The 26,480-nt window shown below is 37.2% G+C and overlaps 1 protein-coding gene across 18 annotated transcripts in view; it reads right to left on the bottom strand.

The window, feature by feature from the left end:
• Positions 1-26,480, bottom strand: part of AGBL3 (AGBL carboxypeptidase 3) — a 148,859-nt gene that overhangs the window by 51,989 nt on the left and 70,390 nt on the right. For 13 of the 18 annotated variants that reach the window (XM_016958178.3, XM_016958179.3, XM_063815607.1 and 10 more), the window contains 4 exons: positions 24,289-24,355; positions 7,073-7,147; positions 3,281-3,338; positions 1,736-1,807 (listed from right to left, as the gene is read on the bottom strand). In XM_016958178.3, coding sequence (XP_016813667.3) covers positions 1,736-1,807; positions 3,281-3,338; positions 7,073-7,147; positions 24,289-24,355 — 272 coding nt within the window. The remainder of the gene's footprint in view (positions 1-1,735; positions 1,808-3,280; positions 3,339-7,072; positions 7,148-24,288; positions 24,356-26,480) is intronic. The other 5 variants (XM_063815612.1, XM_063815611.1, XM_054655194.2 and 2 more) reach the window with 1 other exon arrangement.

Raw genomic sequence — 26,480 nt, 5'->3', positions numbered from 1 at the left:
GAATGGATAATGGGAAAAAAGATAGATTGATTAATAGAGAGAGAGAGAAAGTTTTTTTACTATTCTTGAAATTATTTTAAAATTAAATGTAAAAAGAAATTAAAATGAGAAAGAGAAAGCCTAAAGAAAAGGCAGTGCCAGTCTTAGGGCAGTGTCAGTCCAACCCCTGTTAGATGACTGGGAATCACTAAAAGGCTTTTTTAGGTGGTGAGGTTGTATAGTCAGATTTGTGTTTCTGGTAAATCACTTTGATGGTAGTATGAAGGGTGTAATTAGAATGACAATATTGGTGGCAGGGAGACTGACTAGAAAACTACAGAACTCCTGGTAAGTGGATGATGATAAGAATCTGAAAAGAATGATGGTAATGATGGTAGTTAAGATAGAGAAAAAGAGATTCTGAGGTAAAATCATACATATTCAGTGGCTGACTGGATATGAGGGACAGAAGTGAAAGTGAGAAAAAAGGATACCAATCAGATTTGTAGCTGGAGTGGTTATGGAGATAGTACTGCCATCAATGTTATTGAGAATATGTGAGGAAGAGCATTTAGTGTGGAATTAGATGAATTTGAATTTGGATATGTGGGACATCTGTGTGGAGATGTATAGCAGATAGTTACCTACAGGGTCTGAAGCTTTGACAAGAGGTCAAATACATGTATCTATGTATAGGTATATATACACATACATATATGTATTCACACATGCATATATATATATAGTATAACAATATGACATAATAGTTCATGAAAGGCCGAATCTAAGAAGGTTAAATTTAAATTTAACAGGAATAAATTTAAGGTCAAGCACAATGAACCAAATAATAAGTGAAGAAGTAGAGAATGGAGGAGATACAACTTAGCGGTAGCACTATGAAAATAAAACGTTAAAGGTTTGAATATGTGAAATCCAATATGTCAAGATTTTAGAATAATTTTCAAAAGAAGAAATATAATCTTAAACTGCATTAATGGAAAACTAGTATCTATAAAGGAGCAAATAAAAATAAAGATATATTTTGCACTCATTAGACAACATCTGCAATACTGTGTTCAGTTTCATTTAAGCTTGAATAGCAATAAAAAAGAGTAAAATAAAATGGTAAAGGGACTTGAATCACGGTGTTTTATGGATGGTTGAAAGAAACGGAAAATTTCAGGGAAATAAATGACAGCTTTTTAAAAAATAGAGAAGGTATTACAATTGCATTATTTCAAGGAGAATTGGGGAAAATGAGTCAGTTGGAATTATTTACCTTTAAGGTTTCTTCACTATTTTGTGTTATTAGAGAGGACAGATTAAAAGAAGTGGATGAAATTTACAAGGACACATATTTTAAACTTTTTACTGTTAAAGTTTATTGAAAATAAACTTTTTCAATGCTACAGCTCTTTAGCAATGGAATGAATTATATTGCAATTTAGTAAAGTACTTGTCACCAAGTGTAGTCAACCAGAGGTTGGATGAGCCTGGGGCCTGTCATGGGCAGAAGGTGAAACTAGAGCATTCTCAAGGTTTCTCTCTGCTCTAAGATTTGGTGAGATGGGAATGAAAAGATTAGACAATGAGATGAATATTCTTTTGTTTTGGTTTTGACTGGGTGAAATTAAAAGCAAATTGACATACATTAAATTTCTACTGTTTCCCCTGTGTATTTCTAGAGCTAGAGAGAAAAATAACATTCAGATCATAGGGGACCACTCATTACTGTCTGTGTTCCTATTTTACTCACCCAAACCTTGATTAGGTAATTGTCTTCTGAAATAATCAACCATATAATCATCTGGTTCATTTGGCCTTGTATCTAGAGAAGATGATAAAGATCATAGTAGCATGAAAATAACTAGCCCATTTACATTTCATATTTTTCATCTTTTTTCAAAGTGGAAAATGCTAGTAAATAACTTGTAGACAGTAGTTTAGTTCAATGAAATTAAAATAAGCAGTCTTCAAATGTTACAAATTTTTGTTGCATTTAAAAATGTTCATACCTTTTGGGCCAGCAATTCCTTTTCTAGGAATTTGTTATAAAGAAATAAGAAAACACACAAATAGAGAGTTATAAAGTTTTCATTGTTGTTTACAATAGGAAAAAATTTGGAAACAAAATGTAAGTTTAACACTGGGGGTGGCTTAATTAATAGAATGGAATACTTTGCCACCATTTATTTACATATAAAGAGGTTTATAATATACTGTAATTTAAAATTAAAAAGTAGGTTGCAAAATAATGCGATGATTATGTGATTCATTAACATGGTGTGTATGTGGATAAATATAGGAACGCATTTAAAATAAATATTCTAAAATGTAATGTTTACTTTCTTTTGCTTATCTTTATTTTTAATTTTTGACATTAAAATGTTAACAAAAGAATACATAAAAGTTACTTATAAAAAGCCGCTGAATATGCCTAGCTGACCATTATCAGAAAAAATAAAGTTTAAGTGAATTGACTATTTTAATTATAATAGTATTCTTCCCTTTCCTAGGCATGGTTCTTAGGTTCTTATCTCCACTTATATTTTTAATTATTTTGCTACATCATAAACTAAATGGATATATGAGTGTGTGTGTGTGTGTGTGTGTGTAATTAGGTTACCTCGAATCCTTTTGGGAAATAGGTAGATAAAAATGTACAATAAATTAATATATATATATATATATACACACACACACATAAAAAATTAGGTATTTTAGATAAAATCAAAATATTGCTTAAATTATATGATTCCCCCTGCCAAAGGACCTCAACTAAAGATAAAATGACAGAATTAAGAAAAAAAAGAAAAACAGAGATGCTAGAGAGTCAGTTAAAGATTCACATCAGACTTAGCAGGTTGCAGTAGAAGCCAATGAACAGTCTATGAATTAATTTCTCTCCTGGGCTCATCTTCTATTAAATTACAAAATGAGAGGGAAAAGATGGGTTTTAAAACATAAATGCCTTTCCCTTTGGGGGCAAGCCTTTCAAAACCTTAGGGATAGCCCTCAAATACGTGGACCTCTCTATTCTCCAATGTAATTGACCACTCCTTTCTCTCTGCTCCCTGGGAACCCTGAACAGACTACTGGCATTGTGTCTATGACACTGCACTTGGATTGTTGTTGTTTCTTTCGTGATTAAATGATGAGGTCCTGCAGGGAAGAAATGGTATCATATACATTTAATATCCCTAGCACCAAGCACAGTGGCAACCTCAAAGTTGTGGCACCAAAAATTCTTAGTTGAGTAAATGAATTAATTGTTTATGAGAAGGTAGAAGCAGAATATTACCTTTCACATCAGAATTTGATTGTTTGTGTCTTTGCAGCAAATGCCCTCTATCATAAACCTAATGGAATGTAGAATCAAAGAAAACAATGCTATTTTATCAACATGAAATGGGGTATATTTCCTATATGATTTATGGTATTGTGCATTTTTAACAAATATTTCTCATTTCATCCTTACAGGTTTAGAATGACCAAAATTATCTTATAAATCAGAATCTTCTAATATTTTTCCCTACACTACTTTTCTCCTGCATCAATGAGTAGAAGAAAATATTGATACTATATTTTGGCAGTAAAGGGGGCTTAAAAATTTTCCACATCACATAGAATGTATTTATAATGAGAAAGAGACAAAAAAATGGTATTCTTATAATCTCACTTATTTAAATTAGAACAACAAACATGGGAAGATAAAAGTGTGAAATGGGTGAAAAGATATAAAATTATGTAAAATATATAAACAGATTGCAAAACTGTGCTTATGTATAAAAAGATGAGGCTGGGCACGGTGCACATCTGTAATCCCAGTACTTAGGGAGGCCGAGGCGGGCAGATCACTTGATGTCAGGAGTTCGAGACAAGCCTGGCCAACATGGTGAAACCCCGCCTCTACTGAAAAAAAAAAAAATTAGTGGGGAGTGGTGGCAGTCACCTGTAATCCCAGCTACTTGGAAGGCTGAGGCAGGAGAATTGCTTAAACCCGGGAGGCAGAGGTTGCAGTGAGCTGACATGGTGCCACTGCACTCCAGCCTGGGCGACAGAGCTAGACTCCCTCTCAAAAACAAAACAAAAACAAAAACAACCCACAATAAAAGTAGACTATGAAATGGAGTTAAAAGCTCAAACCCACCTCTTTATATATATAATTGATTGGCAGCAAAAAAATGGGCAAAATCAGTATGAAAATGGGAGAAAACTGTAAAAATCAAAATTTGATTATTGAAGAAAGGAAGAAACATTCTAGAAAAAATTACACAAATTTAAAAGTAGTGATATTATGCAATCACTAGCAAGACAAGGAGTGAAATCAGGCTGAAGAAAATTAGTAAGACTTGATTTGATAAATTCTTGTCATTTTTAGCTCCCATCTCTTAAGTGAAATGATTCTGTGAACCATAATAAACTGTTACATTCAATCCTACAGAAAAATATCACCAGGTCAGTGATCTTATGTACATGAGCTACAATTTCTGACCACAGTAATATATAATTGTTTGTGCTGAAATTCTTCAGAATCAACAAGTAAGAGTGTCTTGGTGGGAAACAAAGTTAACTGAAATATTTTTTAAATAATTTACCAATATTATTTTAGGGATGTATTGATGTCTTCTTATAAGCAAACAAAGTAAGAAATAGTCAGTTCGAGAGCATGAATTTAAGTTGCCCTCAGCCATTTACCTGAGTGAAAGTGAGATTGTTCACTCTTTTTGTGAAAGAGGAGTAGGAATTTCAAGGTAAGTGACCACAATCTGCTATTAGCTTATGGGCACACTTAGAATGTATGCAACTTTCTCAAAGCATTTGACCAAATGAAGATTATTTTCCATTTGGAAGTATCTAACATTAAATATAATGATTTCATACAATTTTAAAAGCTCCAATCAAGAAAGACGCAAATACATGAGCATTTAATATAAAGGGATTTATAATATTTTACATTAAATGTAGCTTGGATACGTGAGGAAAACCACTCTGTGGATATATTTATGAGAACTAAATAAATATGTGTCTTGCAATATATACATTAAAAAAAAATCCCCTAACAAAAACCTATTTTGGTTATTGGGTCCTGCAAATGACTTAACACAGGGGTATCAATGAGAGGATTTGTTTACCATAAATAAAATTTTAATTCCTATTCATATTACATTCCTGAAATAATGTAATTCTAGAAGAGAGAGCAGAGGAAAAGGAGCATTACTCCTTTATAGCCATCTCTGCTCCCTGCAGTACTAAGCCTCTGATGTTGGTCCTCAGGGGTACAGACTTAGGTATATCCACATTCACTTGGGATGACAGTGCTAAGGCAGGGCTCTCTGTCTCTTTCCCTGACCACATTCAGCATTGCTCTTCAGACTAATCCAGTCAAACTTCTTCAAAAGGATAGTTGCAGAGGTCAGTGTTTAAGATTTTTTCTGACTCCAGTAAGGCTCCTCCTAGCTGTCTCTTTCTCCAGTTCTCTCTGGAAAACTAGTCAGTATTCAGTTTAGCTTGTAGCTCCAATGAATCTACCAGTGTTGTTGCAGTAGGTAGCTAATCAGGCATCAGTGGGCAGGAGAGGGCTCCACCAAAACCCCACCAGGAATGTCAGGCATCAGGTGATGGTCAGGCGGTTGTTAACTGTCTCTCTAAAATAATAATTGGTTGCAGCCAGCAGCAGGGAAAGGCAGTCTTTCTACAGATAGGAAACACCTGAGACTGGTGATCAGCCGCTTCCTGATGAGATCTCAGGAGTGAGCTCAAGCATGCGCATTAAGAAACAAAATGGCCGAGTTTAACTGGTATGTGAACGTTTTAAGATTTGACTCAGGGGCATAAGGCAGAAAAAGAGACTGAGGCAAGTTTTAGGGCAGGAGTGGAAGGCAAGAATTGATGTTGCTGCAGACCTGTACGGATTTGCTGCTGGTAAGATAACTTCCACCAGTAATATGTTTGTCCTCCAGAATTTTTTTAAAGCCATAATTGCACTGCTTTTGAGACTGTCCTTAAGCTTAACTTCTCTTTTTCTGGAAAAGATTAGGAGCTATCTGTTTTGTGACCTAGTTTTTCATCAGGGCAAAATTTATAAGCTATGGCTTATGAGCTGGGGATGGAGGAAATGGCACTCTTCCCTCCAAGTGATACCCTGCTTTAGGAGATGAACTGTAGGTGGAGGGGAGGCAGTAGACTTAGGTTTCCTCCATTTGCCTCTCCCAGTGTGGAACCATCATTTTACAAACTAAGATAAGGGCAAGCAGAGCCCAAGAATGCTCAGTGGTGGAGCACCTGAAGTAGAGCCTCTGTCTCATGTACGGGGACTGGGAGAGGAAGGGAGCCCCCATCTCTTGTCCGCACTCACCTGAGTTAGCAACAGACAGCAGGGAGAAGAATAAGACATACTGATATCCTGCCCCTCCTGGGATAGCCCTTTGGTAGCTCTGGGGAGAGGGAGCCCTAATTTTTTCTTGTCTACACTAGTGTGGAGTTTCTGTCTTACCGAGCTGCAGAGTCGGGTGGGGGTAGAGGAAGAGGCAGTCTTGATTGAAATACCACAGGCTCTCACAGTTTTTAATGAATTTTAGTAGACTTTCTTGAATAAATTTTTGTTTCATTTGCTGTATAACCTTAAGACCATTTCAGAGACTTTAAATATCTGTTGTTGTTTGTTGTTGTTGTTGTGGATAATTTCACTAGTTTTGCTGGTGAATGGGTTTGCAGAGCTCTTCCTGTTGTCATAGTAGAAGCTGATGTTTCAGTATCACTGTTTTTATTTTTATACCCTTATATTCCCAGTTAATTTTTCTTAGTTTTAATTTCTTTATTCTTGCTACCCTGGATGCATCTTTGTAAGCTTCCTCAAATACTTTTTAGAGTAAGGTAAAAGTATAAATGAAATTTAAATATGGCATCTTAATAAGGCCCACCTCTCATCTGTCAAAGATCTTTTGTGTTTTTATAAACAGTAGATAATATGAACAAAATTTTAACTTCTCCTGGGGGAAAATTCGGGTATAAGAAGTATAAGAGAAAATAACTTGCCATTCTCTTTCATTCATTTAAAAAAACTTTAATAACTAGATTAATGAAGATTTACCTCTTGTCCTTCTCTGGCATTTTGGTGGCTTGCTATGGTAGAATTCCTTTCCTTCTTTGTTTTCAAATGTTTTTTCTAGTAAAAGAATCATACTTAAAATCAATATTTAATCAACATATCAAAGAGTACATATGCAGACATGAAATTGTTTCGAGATTCCCACTTCTAAGAAGATGAGAAGTACTTTATTCCTCCCACTAAGTACAACCAAAAATTCTGGGTATTATATAAGAAGCTCTAAAAGATGGAAAGGAGAAGGCAGACTAGCTAGGGAGTTCAAGGCCAGAAGAGTGGCATGATGATGAGTTCACTGGGTTTTCTTTTTGCTTCATATATTCTCGCTTTAAAGCTGGAGAGGCCAGCAACCCAGAAATGCCAGTGAATGCAATTTTTAAAAATCCCTACATAAGCCTGTTCCTTCTAGCCCAAGGACCAGGAGAGGGACAGCCTAAAGAGACCAAAACCTTTTAGATAGTTAACTGTTCTACTCCAGCCTAACACCACAGAAATGACTGTGACTCCCACACCCACCCATGCCAACACAAGCCCAGTGGGAGCGCCCCAACCCCTTTTTCAAGGTAGTGTCAGTGAAGGCTAAGCAGGGGGCCAGGCAAATAAGCATGTGAAAAGATATTCAACATCGTTTAACTGTTATGGAAATGCAAATTAAAACCACAATGAGATAACGCACTTGTCAGAATGGCTAAAATAGAAAATAGTGACAATACCAAATTTTGGTGAGGATGCACAGAAAATGGATTACTCATAAACTGTTCTTGGGAAGGGAAAATTGTACATCCATTTTGGAAAACAGTTTGGCAGTCAATTAAAGAATTAAACATGTATGTACCATAACTACCATACCACCTACCAATTGAACTCCTGGGTTTTTATCTCAGGGAAATGAAGACTTATTTCACATAAACCTGTACACTAATGTTATGTTCATAATGGCCCCAAACTGAAAACAACCCACATGTTCTTCAACAGGTGAATGGTTAAATAGGCTGTGGTAAATCCATATCACGGAATACTGCACAGAAATAAAAAGGAAGAAACTATGGATGTATGCATCAACTTGGGGGTGGGGGATAAGTATTCCAAGAAGTATGCCAACTGATAAAAGCCAATCCCAGCACGTTACATATTGTGTGATTTCACAGGGATGTGAAAAAACATTTGTGAATGATGCATTTACAGAAATGCGGAACAGATTTGTGGTTGCCAGGGGATAACTGCAAGGTAAGGACAGGAGGGAGTGGGTATGGCTTTAAGAGGGCAATATGAGGGATCCTTATGATCATGGAAATGGTCAGCATTTTGACTGCATGAATATAAATAGCCTTATTGTAACATGGCACTGTAATTTTGTAAGATGTTACCATTAGGGGAAACAGAAAACAGGGTCCCTGGCATCTCTCTGAATTATTTCTTACAACAGCAAGTTAATCAAAATTAAAAGTTTAATTTTTAAAAGTTAGAATTTAATTGGTATTATGTTTCATCTGTTTATTCTTTAAAAGTTAACATTTTTATAATGCTAGAAAAATATCTTGATAAAGATGCCTATACTCAAAATACAGCACATAATCAATATCTGACCATTGTAGGGATTCATTTAGTTTTTGAAAATGATCACACAGAATACAAACTTGTTCTTTTTACTGTTATTTTTTACTCCAGAGGGTGTGTGTGTATGTATAACTGCCTGAATTGTGGGCATGGGTATGAATATTTATCCATGAGTGTCCTGATATACATAACTTGGAAAGAGAAGGTGTTTGTGAAATAAAGACTTGCATGGTATTTTAACAAACCCACAGGAATATTTGAGTATAATCCTTTAAAGTATTGAGAGTGGAGAGAGGAGAGAGGGAAAGATTGGCAAATGGAGGGAAAGGGAGAATGTGATGGCACAGGAGAGAATATGGGAGGAGGTAAAACACTTGTTCTTGTGCTATGTGATTGTTTAAAATTTTTTTGAATTTGGACTTTGTCCAAATTTGTTGTTCATGTCCCCAGAACCCATTCCCTCTTCTTCTGGCAACTGTCTTTAATTTTGTTAGAGAATTTAATCCTACCCACTCTCAGTTCTTGAAGTCTGGGTGAATCCTATGAGGGTTTGTCAAATAACCCAGGCTGATGCCGATCAGCACAGTCTATCCTGTTAGTCACAGTGAGTGATTTATGGGTTGACACATGTCTAAACCAGCCTGATAAGAATCATCTTTGCTTTTTTCCCTCTAGCTTTATTGAGGTCTAAACTGACAAATAAAAATTGTATATATTTAAGGTGTACATGATGTTTTAAGGATACATTTTGAAATTATTACCACAATCAAGCTAATTAACACACGTATCACCTCACATAGTTACCACTTATTTTGCTTTTCGTGATGAGAATACTTAAGACCCATTCTCTTAGCAAATTTCAAGTATACAATACAATATTATTAACTATAATCACCACATTGTACATTAGGTCTTCAAAATGTATTCATCTTAAGGGAGGAGACCACCCCTCATATTGTCTTATGCCCAATTTCTGCCTCCAAAGAAAGAAGAAGTAAAAACTAAAAGGCAGAAATGAAATCCACAAGCAAACAGCCTGGCGCCGCACCCTGGGCCTGGTAGTTAAAGATCGACCCCTGACCTAATCGGTTATTTGCATAAAAAAGGCACTGTGAAGATCCCTGTCCTGTTCAGCTTCTTTCTAATTACCGGTGTATGTAGCCCCCAGTCACGTACCCCCTGCTTGCTCAATCGGTCATGACCCTATCATGCAGACCCCCTTAGAGATGTGAGCCCTTAAAAGGGACAGGAATTGCTCACTCGGGGAGCTCGGCTCTTGAGACAGGAGTCTTGCCAATGCTCCCAGCTGAATAAACCCCTTCCTTCTTTAACTTGGTGTCTGAGGGGTTTTGTCTGCGGCTCTTCCTGCTACACTCTTACAACTGCAAGGTTCATTTATTTATTTATTTATTTATTTTGAGACGGAGTCTTGCACTGTCACTTGGGCTGGAGTGCAGTGGCGCAGTCTCAACTCACTGCAACCTGCACTTCCCAAGTTCAAGTGATTTTCCTTGCCTCAGCCTCCTACGTAGCTGGGATTACGGGCACCCACCACCACACCCAGCTAATTTTTTTTTGTATTTTTAGTAGAGACGGGGTTTCACTATGTTGGCCAGGCTGGTCTTGAACTTCTGACCTCGTGATCCACCTGCATCGGCCTCCCATAGTGCTGGGATTACAGGCATGAGCCACCATGCCCGGCTACAACTGCAAGTTTATACCCTTGACTAACATCTCCCCGACCCCTGGTAATGACCCTTCTATTCTCTATTAGGTCCACTTTTTTAGATTTCACATAAAAGTGAGATCATGTAATATTTGTCTTTCTGTGTTTGGCTTATTTTACGGGGCATAATGTCCTCCAGGTTCAAAGACTAAATGATATTCCAGTATGTACACACACATACATATACACACACCCCTCATCTTTTTTGTTTTGAAATTTTTTTTAATTTTATTTTTATTTTTTATTTTTATTACACTTTAAGTTTTAGGGTACATATGCACAACGTGAAGGTTTGCTACATATGTATACATGTGCCATGTTGGTGTGCTGCACCTGTTAACTTGTCATTTAACATTAGGTATATCTCCTAATGCTATCCCTCCCCCCTCCCCCACTCCACAACAAGCCCCGGTGTGTGATGTTCCCCTTCCTGTGTCCATGTATTCTCATTGTTCAATTCCCACCTATGAGTGAGAACATGCGGTGTTTGGTTTTTTGTCCTTGTGATAGTTTGCTGAGAACGATGGTTTCCAGCTTCATCCATGTCCCTACAAAGGACATGAACTCATCATTTTTTATGGCTGCATAGTACTCTATGGTGTATATGTGCCACATTTTCTCAATCCAGTCTATCATTGTTGGACATTTGGGTTGGTTCCAAGACTTTGCTATTGTGAATAGTGCCGCAATAAACATACGTGTGCATGTGTCTTTATAGCAGCATGTTTTATAATCCTCTGGGTATATACCCAGTAATGGGAAGGCTGGGTCAAATGGTATTTCTAGTTCTAAATCCCTGAGGAATTGCCACACTGACTTCCACAATGGTTGAACTAGTTTACACTCCCACCAACAGTGTGAAAGTGTTCCTATTTCTCCACATCCTCTCCAGCACCTGTTGTTTCCTGACTTTTTAATGATTGCCATTCTAACTGGTGTGAGATGGTATCTCATTGTGGTTTTGATTTGCATTTCTCTGATGGCCAGTGATGATGAGCATTTTTTTCATGTGTCTTTTGGCTACATAAATGTCTTCTTTTGAGAAGTGTCTGTTCATATCCTTCGCCCACTTTTTGATGGGGTTGTTTGTTTTTTTCTTGTAAATTTGTTTGAGTTCATTGTAGATTTTAGATATTAGCCCTTTGTCAGATGACTAGATTGCAAAAATTTTCTCCCATTTTGTAGGTTGCCTGTTCACTCTGATGGTAGTTTCTTTTGCTGTGCAGAAGCTCTTTAGTTTAATTAGATCCCATTTGTCAATTTTGGCTTTTGTTGCCATTGCTTTTGGTGTTTTAGACATGAAGTCCTTGCCCATGCCTATGTCCTGAATGGTATTGCCTAGGTTTTCTTCTAGGGTTTTTATGGTTTTAGGTCTAACATTTAAGTCTTTAATCCATCTTGAATTAATTTTTGTATAAGGTGTAAGGAAGGGATCCTGTTTCAGCTTTCTACATATGGCTAGCCAGTTTTCCCAGCACCATTTAAAAATAGGGAATCCTTTCCCCATTTCTTGTTTTTGTCAGGTTTGTCAAAGATCAGATAGTTGTAGTTATGCTGCATTATTTCTGAGGGCTCTGTTCTGCTCCATTGGTCTATCTCTCTGTTTTGGTACCAGTACCATGCTGTTTTGGTTACTGTAGCCTTGTAGTATAGTTTGAAGTCAGGTAGTGTGATGCCTCCAGCTTTGTTCTTTTGGCTTAGGATTGACTTGGCAATGCGGGCTCTTTTTTGGTTCCATATGAACTTTAAAGTAGTTTTTTCCAATTCTGTGAAGAAAGTCATTGGTAACTTGATGGGGATGGCATTGAATCTACAAATTACCTTGGGCAGTGTGGTAATTTCTGCCATTTTCACGATGAAAATGGTGAAAATTTACCATTTTCACGATATTGATTCTTCCTACCCATGAGCATGGAATGTTCTTCCATTGTTTGTATCCTCTTTTATTTCATTGAGCTGTGGTTTGTAGTTCTCCTTGAAGAGGTCCTTCACGTCTCTTGTAAGTTGGATTCCTAGGTATTTTATTCTCTTTGAAGCAGTTGTGAATGGGAGTTCACTGATGATTTGGCTCTCTGTCTGTTATCGCTGTATAAGAATGCTTGTGAATTTTTCACATTGATTTTGTATCCTGAGACTTTGCTGAAGTTGCCTATCAGCTTAAGGAGATTTTGGGCTGAGACGATGGGGTTTTCTAGATATACAATCATGTCATCTGCAAACAGGGACAATTTGACTTCCTCTTTTCCTAATTGAATACCCTTTATTTCTTTCTCCTGCCTGATTGCCCTGGCCAGAACTTCCAACACTATGTTGAATAGGAGTGGTGACAGAGGGCATCCCTGTCTTGTGCCAGTTTTCAAAGGGAATGCTTCCAGTTTTTGCCCATTCAGTATGATATTGGCTGTGGGTTTGTCATAGATAGCTCTTATTATTTTGAAATACGTCCCATCAATACCTAATTTATTGAGAGTTTTTAGCATGAAGCGTTGTCAAATTTTGTCAAAGGCCTTTTCTGCATCTATTGAGATAATCATATGGTTTTTGTCGTTGGTTCTGTTTATATGCTGGATTACGTTTATTGATTTGCGTATGTTGAACCAGCCTTGCATCTCAGGGATGAAGCCCACTTGATTATGGTGGATAAGCTTTTTGATGTGCTGTTGGATTCGGTTTGCCAGTATTTTATTGAGGATTTTTGCATCAATGTTCATCAAGGATATTGGTCTAAAATTCTCTTTTTTTGTGGTATCTCTGCCAAGCTTTGGTATCAGGATGATGCTGGCCTCATAAAATGAGTTAGGGAGGATTCCCTCTTTTTCTAGTGATTGGAATAGTTTCAGAAGGAATGGTACCAGCTCCTCCTTGTACATCTGGTAGAATTCGGCTGTGAATCCATCTGGTCCTGGACTTTTTCTGGTTGGTAAGCTATTAATTATTGCCTCCATTTCAGAGCCTGTTATTGGTCTATTCAGAGATTCAACTTCTTCCTGGTTTAGTCTTGGGAGGGTGTATGTGTCGAGGAATTTGTCCATTTCTTCTAGATTTTCTAGTTTATTTGCATAGAGGTGTTTATAGTATTCTCTGATGGTAGTTTGTATTTCTGTGGCATTGGTGGTGATATCCCCTTTGTCATTTTTTATTGCGTCTATTTGATTCTTCTCTCTTTTCTTATTAGTCTTGCTAGCGGTCTATCAATTTTGTTGACGTTTTCAAAAAACCAGCTCCTGGATTCATTGATTTTTTGAAGGGTTTTTTGTGTCTCTATTTCCTTCAGTTCTGCTCTGATCTTAGTTATTTCTTGCCTTCTGCTAGCTTTTGAATGTGTTTGCTCTTGCTTCTCTAGTTCTTTTAATTGTGATGTTAGGGTGTCAATTTTAGATATTTCCTGCTTTCTCTTGTGGGCATTTAGTGCTATAAATTTCCCTCTACACACTGCTTTGAATGTGTCCCAGAGATTCTGGTATGTTTTGTCTTTGTTCTCGTTGGTTTCAAAGAACATCTTTATTTCTGCCTTCATTTCGTTATGTACCCAGTAGTCATTCAGGAGCAGGTTGTTCAGTTTCCATGCAGTTGAGCAGTTCTGAATGAGTTTCTTAATCCTGAGTTCTAGTTTGATTGCTCTGTGGTCTGAGAGACAGTTTGTTATCATTTCTGTTCTTTTACATTTGCTGAGGAGTGCTTTACTTCCAACTATGTGGTCAATTTTGGAATAGGTGTGGTGTGGTGCTGAAAAGAATGTATATTCTGTTGATTTGGGGTGGAGAGTTCTGTAGATGTCTATTACATCCGCTTGGTGCAGAGCTGAGTTCAGTTCCTGGATATCCTTGTTAACTTTCTGTCTTGTTGATCTGTCTAATGTTGACAGTGGGGTGTTAAAGTCTCCCATTATTATTGTGTGGGAGTCTAAGTCTCTGTAGGTCTCTAAGGACTTGCTTTATGAATCTGGGTGCTCCTGTATTGGGTGCATATATATTTAGGATAGTTAGCTCTTCTTGTTGAATTGATCCCTTTACCATTATGTAATGGCCTTCTTTGTCGCCTTTGATCTTTGTTGGTTTAAAGTCTGTTTTATCAGAGACTAGGATTGCAACCCATGCCTTTTTTTGTTTTCATTTGCTTGATAGATCTTCCTCCATCCCTTTATTTTGAGCCTATTTGTGTCTCCACATGAGATGGGTTTCCTGAATACAGCACACTGATGGGTCTTGACCCTTTATCCAATTTGCCAGTCTGTCTTTTAATTGGAGCATTTAGCCCATTTACATTTAAGGTTAATATTGTTATGTGTGAATTTGATCCTGTCATGATGTTAGCTGGTTATTTTGCTAGTTAGTTGATGCAGTTTCTTCCTAGCATCGATGGTCCTTACAATTTGGCATGTTTTTGCAGTGGCTGGTACTGGTTGTTCCTTTCCATGTTTAGTGCTTCCTTCAGGAGCTCTTTTAGGGCAGGCCTGCTGGTGACAAAAATCTCTCAACATTTGCTTGTCTGTAAGGTATTTTATTTCTCCTTCACTTATGAAGTTTAGTTTGGCCGGATATGGAATTCTGGATTGAAAATTCTTTTCTTTAAGGATGTTGAATATTGGCCCCCACTCTCTTCTGGCTTGTAGAGTTTCTGCCGAGAGATCAGCTGTTAGTCTGATGGGCTTCCCTTTGTGGGTAACCCGACCTTTCTCTCTGGCTGCCCTTAACATTTTTTCCTTCATTTCAACTTTGGTGAATCTGACAATTATGTGTCTTGGAGATGCTCTTCTCGAGGAGTGTCTTTGCGGTGTTCTCTGTATTTCCTGAATTTGAATGTTGGCCTGCCTTGCTAGATTGGGGAAGTTCTCCTGGATAATATCCTGCAGAGTGTTTTCCAACTTGGTTCCATTCTCCCCGTCACTTTCAGGTACACCAAGCAGACGTAGATTTGGTCTTTTCACATAGTCCCATATTTCTTGGAGGTTTGTTGGTTTCTTTTTATTCTTTTTTCTCTAAACTTCTCTTCTCACTTCATTACATTCATTTGATCTTCCATCACTGATACCCTTTCTTCCAGTTGATCGAATCGGCTACTGAGGCTTGTGCATTCATCACGTAGTTCTTGTGCCATGGTTTTCAGCTCCATCAGGTCCTTTAAGGACTTCTCTGCATTGGTTATTCTAGTTAGCCATTCGTCTAATTTTTTTTCAAGGTTTTTAACTTCTTTGCCATGGGTTCGAACTTCCTCCTTTAGCTTGGAGTAGTTTGATTGTCTGAAGCCTTCTTCTCTCAACTCGTCAGTCATTCTCCATCCAGCTTTGTTCCGTTGCTGGTGAGGAGCTGCGTTCCTTTGGAGGAGGAGAGGCGCTCTGATTTTTAGAGTTTCCAGTTTTTCTGCTCTGTTTTTTCCCCATCTTTGTGGTTCTATCTACCTTTGGTCTTTGATGATGGTGATGAACAGATGGGGTTTTGGTGTGGATGTCCTTTCTGTTTGTTAGTTTTCCTTCTAACAGTCAGGACCCTCAGCTGCAGGATTGTTGGAGTTTGCTGGAGGTCCACTCCAGACCCTGTTTGCCTGGGTATCAGCAGCGGAGGCTGCAGAACAGCGGATATTGGTGAACAGCAAATGCTGCTGCCTGATTGTTCCTCTGGAAGTTTTGTCTCAGAGGAGTACCGGGCCATGTGAGGTGTCAGTCTGCCCCTACTGGGGGGTGCCTCCCAATTAGGCTACTCAGGGGTCAGGGACCCACTTGAGGAGGCAGTCTGCCCGTTCTCAGATCTCCAGTTGCATGCTGTGAGAACCACTACTCTCTTCAAAGCTGTCAGGCAGGGACATTTAAGTCTGCAGAGGTTTCTGCTGCCTTTCGTTTGGCTATGCCCTGCCCCGAGAGGTGGAATCTACAGAGGTAGGCAGGCCTCCTTGAGCTGCGGTGGGCTCAACCCAGTTCGAGCTTCCTGGCCGCTTTGTTTACCTACTCAAGCCTCGGCAATGGTGGGCGTCCGTCCCCCAGCCTTGCTGTCGCCTTGCAGTTTGATCTCAGACTGCTGTGCTAGCAATGAGCGAGGCTCCATGGGTGTAGGACCCTCTGAGCCATGCGCAGGATATAATCTCCTGGTGTGCTGTTTGCTAAGACCGTTGGAAGAGCGCAGTATTAGGGTGGGAGTGACCCGATTTTCCAGGTGCCATCTGTCACCCCTTTCTTTGACTAGGAAAGGGAATTCCCTGACCCCTTGCACTTCTTGGGTGAGGCAATGCCTCGCCCTGCTTCGGCTCATGCTCGGTGCACTGCACCCACTGTCCTGCACCCACTGTCCGACATCCCCAGTGAGATGAACCCTGTACCTCAGTTGGAAATGCTGAAATCACCTGTCTTCTGCGTCGCTCACACTGGGAACTGTAGACTGGAGCTGTTCCTGTTCGGCCATCTTGGCTCTAAAATCCCCCCTCATCTTTTTTATCCATTCATCCATTGATAGACACTTGTTTCTGCATCTTGGCTATTGTGAATAGTACTGCAATAAACATGGGAATGCTAATATCTCTTTAGCATCTGGATTTCCATTCTTTTGGATAAATACCAGAAGGGTGATTACTGTATCATATGGTAATTCACTTTTAAATTTTTTTGAGGAAACTCCATATTGTTTTCCATAATTGCTGTACCAATTTACATTCTCACTGACAATGTATAAAGGCTTCATTTTCTCCACATCCTTGCAAACACAATTTTTTAATTTTTTGACCAGGCAGGTGTGAGATGATATCTCATTGTGGTTTTGATTTGAATTTCTCTGATGATTAGTGATGTTGAACAACTTTTCATATAATTGTTGGCCATTTATATGTCTTCCTTGGAGAAATGTCTATTCAAGTACTTAGCCCATTTTAAAATCAGCTTAGTGGGTTCTTTTGCTATTAAGTTGTAGGAGTTCCTTAAAAATTTTGGAGATTACCCCCTATTCAGATATATGATTTGCAAGTATTTTCTTCTATTCCATAGGTTGCCTTTTCCTGCTATTAAATATTTTCTTTGTTGTACAGAAGCTTTTTAGTTTGTTATAGTCCCACTTGTTTAAGTTTGTTTTTGTTGTCTATGCTTTTGGTGTTATAGCCATGAAATTATTGTCAAGATCAATGTCATGGTGCTTTCCCCTATGTTTCTTCTAGGAGTTTTATGGTTTCGGGTCTTACGTTTAAGTGTTTAGCCCATCTTCAGTTGACTTTTTGTGTATAGTATAAAGGTCCAATTTCATTCTGTTTTATGTATATATCCAGTTTCCCAACACCATTTTTGTTTCTTTGATACAGGGTCTCATTCTGTTGCTCAGGCTCGAGTGCAGTGGCCCAATCATGACTTACTGCAGCCTTGACCTCCCAGGCTCATTGATCCTCCCACCTCAGCCTCCTGAGAAGCTGGGACTATAGGCGTGAGCCACCATGCCCAGATAATTTTCTTATTTTTTGTAGAGGTGGGGTCTCACTCTGTTGCCCAGGCTGGTCTCGAACTCCTAAGCTCAAGTGATTCTCCTGCCTTGGCCTCTGAAAGTGTTGGGATTACAGGTGTGAGCCACCATACTCAGCCACCAACACTATTTTTTCAAGAGACTATCCTTTCTTCATTGTGTATTCTTAGCACCCTTGTCAAAGATCAGCTGACTGTATATGCATGGTTTTACTTCTGGGCTTTCTATTTTGCTCCACTGTGCTGCGTGTCTGTTCATATGCCAGTATCATATACTTTTGGTTATTGTAGCTTTGTAACATATTTTAAAATCAGGAAGTGTGATGCCTCCAGCTTTGTTGTTCTTGCTCAAGTTTGCTTTAGCTATTCAGGCTCTTTTGTGGTTCTATACAAATTTTAGTACTGTTTGTTCTATTTCTGTGAAAAATGTCATTGAAATAGGTATTGCATTGAATTTGTAGAGAGCTTTGGGTAGTATAGACATTTTGACAATATTAATTCTTCTGATTCACGAACACAAAATACTTTCCATTTATTTGTGTCTTCAATTTCATGAACATTTTACAGTTTTCACTGAACAGATCTTTCACCTCTTTGTTAAAAATGTCAATATCTGCATTTTTGAGAGAACTACTATATAGGAGGATGTCTCAACCAGACTTAGTATAGTGAGGATGTGAGGCTGGATTTCTATAGTCATTTTAACACCAAGAGAAGAAAGTCTGTCTGAGAATGGAACCAATGAAGAAAAGGCAGAAATGAGATGAAAGCAGGAGAAAAAACCCTCCAGGATCTTAATGACATCATTTGAGCCCCTCATTTAAGCCATGACAAAAGCCAGCCTTGTCCCTAGACTTTTTATTTAGTAATCCAACAAGTTTCCCTTTTGACTAAGCCATTTTGGAAGGATTTTTTGCCTCTTGCAATGGAGAGAGTCCTAATACATCTTCAAAATATGGTTTAGTAGCTAGAGAACAAAATTAAGTTAACTATTTTACCATTGTCCTCATGGAATGGAAACTCTAATCTCCAGATGCTCAGGTCCCAAATTCTGGAGACCACCTTCTTTCCTTTCTATTTTTCAATCTTATAAACATGTCATCAGCAAATTCTCTTAACACTATCTTAAAAATATATCTAAAATCTAATCACTTCTCATTCCCTCTACTAGTATCACCTTGGTGCAGCCACCACTTTTATCTTGCCTGGGTTATTATAAGAGCCCCCTAATTGGTCTCCCTTATGGGTCATCATTGTACTCTTAACACAACAGCCAAGGTAACCCTACTAACCACTTGAGGCAGATCATGTCATTCCTCTGATCAAAGATCTCCAAACTCAGAGCAAAAACTGAAGTCCGAAGCCTACCAGGCTTTACATGACCTGCTCCTGCAACCTTCAAAGCCTATCTGATTTCATGTTTTACCATTGTTCTTCTTGTTCATTCTTCTCTAGCCACATTAGCTTCCTTGGTCTTCCTAGAAAATGACAGACATGCTCCTTCCTCAGGGCCACTGCACTTTTAGTACTCCTGGCCTGGGAAAAGATACCCCTGGATTGTTCCTAAATGTTCACTATTATATAATTATCCTTCCCCACCCCATTGATGTTGAATTTGGACATATGTCTTAATTTGGCCAGTGGAATGTTAATCAGAGGCTTTAAATAGATTTGCATGGTTTGTCTTGCCCTCTTGAACTCTTGTGATTGACCATGAGCAAAATATGCCCTAGCTGGCTGCTGGTCTAGGTGAAGAAAGAAAGGTGAAATAAACCTGAACCCAACCCACAATTAGGAGCTAAGTTTGGCTGATTTCTGATAAGTTCAGTAGAGCCACTGCTGACCTTCAGATTCATGAACAAGAAAAAACATGTTTGCTATTGTAAGCCATTGATAGTCTGAGGGTGTTATGCATTAAAATCTGAAAACTACAGAAATTGATATGCAGAAGTAAGATGCTGTCCTAACAAAACCTAAACTATGTCATAGTCATTGCTTTTGTGACTGGATAGTGGGTAATTAGGAAAATATAACAGAAAAATAGTGACACATTCACAAGAACATGGAAATTAAATAATACACTCCTGAACAGCCAATGGGTCAGTAAAGAAATTAAAACAGAAATTTAAAAATATCTTGAGACAAACAAAAATGGAAATACAACATATCAAAACTTATCAGATGCAGCAAAAGCAGTTCTAAGAGGGAAGTTCATATCAATAAACACCTACAACAAAAAAGAAGATCTTTTGAGCTGGGGCTGAAAAAAAAGGAAAAACAAGTTCTGAAATACACAACCTAGTGTTACACTTCAAGGAACTAGGAAAAGAAGAACAAACTAAGCATGGAGTTAGCAGAAAGAAGAAAATAATATCAGAGCAAAAATAAATAGGGACTAGAAAAACAATAGGAAAGACCAATGAAATGGTTTTTTGTTTTTAAAAAAAGAAACAAAATGGACAAATCTATAGCTAGACTAAGAAGAGAGAGAGAGAAGACTCAGATAAAGTCAGAAAAGAAAGATGAGACATTATAACCGACACCACAGAAATAGGATCATAAAAGACTACCATTATAAACAATTATATGCCAACAAATTAGATAACCTAGAAGAAATAAATAAATTCCTTGCTACGTATAACCTACCAAGACTGAATCATGAAGAAGCAGAACATCTGAATAGATGAATAATGGGTAAAGAGATTAAATTAGAAATAAAAAGTTTCCCATCAAAGAAAAGCCAAAGACCTGATGGTTTGACTGCTGAATTCTACTAAACATTTAAAGAGGAACTAATATGAATCCTTCTTAAACTCTTACAAAAAATTGAAGAAGAGGGAATATTTCCAAATTCATTTAATGAAGCCAGCATTTATCTGATACCAAAGCCAGACAAGTAAACTACAAGAAAAAGATAACAGACCAATATCCCTGAGAAGCATAGATGCAAAAATCTTCAACAGAATACTAACAAACCAAATCTAGCAGCACAATAAAAGATTATTCATCATGATCAAGTGAGATTCATCCCAGGAATACAGGGATGGTTCAACATATGCAAATTGATAAATGTGATACATCATATTAGCAGAATGAAGGACAAAAACCCTATGATCATCTCAATATATGCAGAAGGAAGCATTTGATAGAATTCAACATCCTTTCATGATAAAAATGCTCCAAAAATAAGGTATAAAATGCATGTACCTCAATACAATAAAGGCCATCTATGACAAACCCAAAGCTAATATCATACCCCATGGTGAAAACTTGAAAGCTTTTCCTCTAAGATCAGGAACAAGACAATGATGCCCACTTTTACCACTTCTATTCAACACAGTACTGAAGTCCTAGCCAGAGCAATTAGACAAGAGTAAAAGGAAGAAGTTAAATTGTCCTTGTTTGCAGACAACATGATCTTATATATAGAAAACTCCCATCAAAGAACAGAATTTAAAATTTCAGTAAAGTTGAAGGATAAAAAATCAACATACAAAATCAGTAGTGATTCTATACAAAGTATAATTAATAACTATCTAAAAAACAAAAAAGAAATCAAGAACATAATTCCATTTATAATATCTACAAAAAAATAAGTAGGAATAAATTTAACCAAGGAAGTGAAAGACCTGTATACTGACAATGATAAAACATTGATAAAAGAAATAGAAGAAGACATGGAATGTCTTCTATGAAGAAATGGAAAGATATCTTGTGCTCATGGATCAGAATAATTAATATTGTCAAATTGTCCATACTACCCAAAGTGATCTACAGATTCAATACAATCTCTATCAAAATTCCAATGGGATTTTTCAGAGAAATAGAAAACAAATTCTATAATTCATATAGAACCACAAAGGAGCCGAACTAGCCAAAACAGTCTTGAGCTACATGAACAAAGCTGGAAGCTCACACTTTCTGACTTTAAAATATACTATAAAACTACAGAAATCAAAATGGTATGGTACTGGCTTAAAAACAGACACATAAACCAATAGAATGAAATAGCCCCAAAATAAATCTGTGCATTTATAGTCAATTGACTTTTGACAGAAGTGCGAAGAACACACGATGTGAAAAGGACAGTATCTTCAATAAATGCTGTTAGGACAATAAGATATCCACATGCAAAATAATGAAATTAGACTCATCTCACACTATGTACAAAAATCAACTAAAATTGGATTAAAGACTTAAATGTAAGACTTGAAACTATAAAACTACTGAAAAAAGTATAGGGGAAAGGCTCGATGACATTGGTCTGGGCAATGATTTTTTTGGATATGAACTTGAAAACACAGGCAACAAAAGCAAAAACAGATACACGGGATTACATCAAACTAAAAAGCCTTTGTACAGCCAATGAAACAATCAACAGAATGATGAGACATCTAATGGGATGGGAGAAAATATTTGCAAACCATACATCCGATAAGGGGTTAATATCCAAAATATATCAGGAACTCAATAGTAAGAAAACAAATAACCTGATTAAAAAATGGGCAAAGGCTCTGAATAGATACTTGTCAAAAGAACAAATACAAATGGCCAACAGGTATATTTAAAAATGCCCTACATCACTAATCATCAGAGAAATGCATGTTAAAACCACATATGGATATTACCTCATGCCTGTTAGAGTGGCTGTTATAAAAAAAAAAGATAATTAGTGTTGGAGATGTGGAGAAAAGGAACCCCTGTACACTGTTGGTGGGAATATAAATTAGTACAGCCATTATGGAAAACAGTATGGAAGTTCCTCAAAAAATTAAAAATAGAACTATCATCTAAACTAGCAATCCCACCACTGAGTCTATATCTTACAGGAAAGGAAGTCAGTATGTCAAAGAGATATCTGCACTCCCATGGTCATTGCAGCAGCGCTATTCACAATAGCCAGTGTATGGAATCAACTTAAGTGTTCATCAACAGATAAATGGATAAAGAAAATGTGGTATGTAGCACGATGAAATACTATTCAGCCTTTAAAAAGAAGGAAATCTTTTCACTTGGAGTAATATAGATGAACGTGGAGGACATTACGTTAAGTGAGATAAGCCAGGCACAGAAAGATCATGTTCTCACTTATGTGTGGAGTATTAAAAAAAAAAAGCTGAATTCATAGAAGTTGAGAGTAGAATGGTAGTTACCAGGGGCTGCAGGAGTGAAGGGGTATGGGTTGAGCAGGTGTTAGTCAAAGGATACAAAATTCCAGTTAGATAGGAGGAATAAGTTCAAGAGATCTATTGTGCATCATTGTGACTATAGTTAATAACAATGTATTATACTGAAAATTGCTAAGAATAGATTTTAAGTGTTTTCAGTGTTCTCACCACAAAAATAAGTATGTGAGGTAATGAATATATTAATTAGCTCAATTTCACCATTCCACAATGTGTACATATTTCAAAACAATGTGTCATATACAATAAATATATATAATTTTTACTTATTAAAAATAAATGAATTGAAGAATGATGACACAAATTATGTAGAAGTGATACGTTTAGTAAAACTGTCTCAAGTGATAGTTTGAAAGACAGAAAATCTGCCGGATAGACTTGGGTCACTGGAAAAAGAGGTTTTGAGGTAGACTATTAACAGTGTGTGTTAGGGATTATATTGCTTGGTTTAACCTTGTGTACTCCGGGTTTTCAACATAGGATCTTGCCTGGGTATTCTCTAGCCCAAGCAAATGAGAAACATGTGGAACATAACTGAACTCAACCTGTAGCCTGAATCCAAGACCAGTTGACCCTACCCATGTCTAACAGAGCCAACCGGCAGACCCATGAGTGAGAAAATAAAAGTTTGTTGTAAGCCACTGAGGTTTTAAAGTTGTTATGTACCAAAAAGCAGTTAATATACCTAGTATCTACTTGGCTTGTTCCTCATTTCCTTTGAGTTCTTAAGTATTTATCTTTCACTTCGGTAGCCTCTATCCCAAACTGCAATCTCCACCTAAACTCTTTATTCCCGCTCCTGCTTTAATTTACTCTTTAGGCACTTATCCCATGTAACACATCATGTATTTTACTTATCTTCTTTATTTTGTATCTCCCCCAGCCAGAATGTAAGATAACAAAGGGAAAGCTGTTGTCTCATTTTGTTGACTGCTCTATCCCCATCACTCAGCCAGTGCCTGATACATAGTTGTAGCTCAATACATAGTTGAATAATAAATGTATAAATTAAGCAGTCAGGTGATGTATGTTAGGCTACCACCTCTGTCACTAACAAGTTGTATGGCTTTTAAGAAATAATTTCATCTCTATGGATCTTAACTATTCTCATCTATAAAGCAAGGATGTTAGAATAAGAAACCCTAAAGTTAAATAATTCTATGATTTAAAATATCTACATAGTTAGAAAATAAATGATGATACAATAATTACATATCTGCAATTTTTTTGCCTGATTATTAGTCACAATAAGAACAGTACCTACACAGCATATCCACTTATAAGCAAAAATGTTCAGTCATACCTGAGAAGTTAACTTGAGAAGGTAAGTCAGAGAGTCAATGGATTCTGAACTGTCAGAGCCTCGGCTACTACAAAAAAAATAATTTTGGTTTATACAGTGTTTTGGTGGCATCTTAAAATTTCAACTGTTGCTTTTATTTATCTTATTTGAATGGTTGAAAAGTTCTAATTATAAGAAGTGGCCGGGCGCAGTGACTCATGCCTGTAATCCGAGTACTTTGGGAGGCCAGGGCAGGTGGATCACCTGAGGTCAGGAGTTCGAGACCAGCCTGACCAACATGGTGAAACCCTATCTCTGCTAAAAATGCAAAAATTAGCTGGGCATGGTGGCGCTTGCCTGTAATCCCAGCTACTCAGGAGGCTGAGGCAGGAGAATCTCCTGGGCCCAGGAGGCGGAGGTTGCAGCGAGCTGAGATCGTGCCATTGCACTCCAGCCTGGGCAACAAGAGTGAAACTCTGTCTTGGGGGGGAAAAAAAGAAGAAGAGGAAGAAAGTTTACAAAGGTTTAGTAGTTCCAGACAGCTTAGAGGGTTTTTGTTGAATGTGTGGAGAGATATAAAGGTTTGGGAATGTGTTAATGGAATGTAAGCTCCAGAAAAGTAGGATTTTTTTTTTTCTGTCTGGCTCACTGCTGTATCACCAGAGTGGAAATAGTGCTCGGCATATAGTAGGCACTCAAGATTTGTTAATATGTTAATGAATAAATGCTATATCAGGGGAGTTTCCTAGATGTCATAGGTATCATTAGCTCTTAAAATTCATTTATTTTTATATCACTATATCCATTCTACATAAAGCAATGCAGCACCATATGAAACATAGTACCTCAAGAAAAAAGGGTCAAACAAATCTGTTTCTAATTGTAATCATTTAATGCAGTGGTAGGCAAGTTTTTTTGCTTGAGAGCCAATACAAGAAAGAAAATATTTCTGGGTTGTATTTTTTATGTATTATTTTAAAATTAATATAATTTATGTTTTTAGAAAAGTTCTAGGTTTACAGAAAAATTGAGCAGGTAGTACAGAGTTCCCATACACATGCCCCCATTCCCTGCATAACTTCCTAAATTATAGTATCTGGTACATTTGTAAATTAGATATCTGATAGTATGTGGTACATTTGTTACAATTGATTAAACAACACTGATACATTATTAAAAATTATAGTTTACCTTAGGGTTTACTCTTGTGGTATACATTCTATGAGTTTTGACAACTTTATAATGATATATATCCATCATTACAGTACCATAAATAGTAGTTAAACTGCCCTAAAATTCCTCTGTGTTCCATCTATTCATCCTTCGTTTTCCCAGAACTTCTGGCAACCCAGTGTCATATAGCTGGGATCATATAGTATGTGGCCTTTTCAGACTTACATTTTCCACTTAGTAATATAAATTAAAGTTCTGCCATATATTTTTATGGTTTGATAGCTCATTTTAAAAAATCACTGAATAACATTTTATTGTCTGAACATATGTTTCTTTATCCGTTCACCTATTGAAGGACATTTTGGTTGCTTCCAGGTTTTGGCAATCATGAATAAAGCTGCTATATGAATGCAATTGCTGGATCAAGTGTTGAGACTATGCTTAGCTTTGTAAACTGCCAAACTGGCTTCCAAAATAGCTGTACCATTTTGCATTCCCACTAGCAAAGAAGGAGAGTTCCTGTTGCTCCTCATCCTCACTGGCATTTAGTATTGTCACTACTTTGGATTTTAGCTATTATAATTAGGTGTGTCATGATATTTCACTGTTGTTTTAGTCTGCAATTCCCTAATGAAAATGATGGCAAGCATCTTTTATTTTTATTTTTTTTCAGGTTTCAACCATCTTTAGACCTACTAATTTTTTTCTTTCATGGATCATGATTTTGTCATATCTAAAAAGTCATTACCAAATTCAAGAGAATTTAGCTTTCCTCCTATGTTATCCCCTAGGAGTTTTATAGTTTTGTATTTTACATCTAGGTCTATAATTCATTTGGAGTTAATTTTCGTGAAAGGTGTAAAGTTGCTTCTAGTTCACATTTTGCCTGTGGATGTCCAATTGTTCCAGTAACATTTGTTGAAAAGACCTTATTTCTCCATTTAACTAGGGATTTTTGTTGCTCTTTTTTCAAACACCATTGACTATATTTGTCAGCGGTGACAAATATATTGGATATATTTCTGGGTTCTGTATTTTGT

Source organism: Pan troglodytes, chromosome 6, assembly GCF_028858775.2.
Source record: "Pan troglodytes isolate AG18354 chromosome 6, NHGRI_mPanTro3-v2.0_pri, whole genome shotgun sequence".
NCBI lineage: Eukaryota > Metazoa > Chordata > Mammalia > Primates > Hominidae > Pan > Pan troglodytes.
Note: the sequence above shows the minus strand (reverse complement) of the source record. Positions and strands in the feature narration are given on the sequence as shown.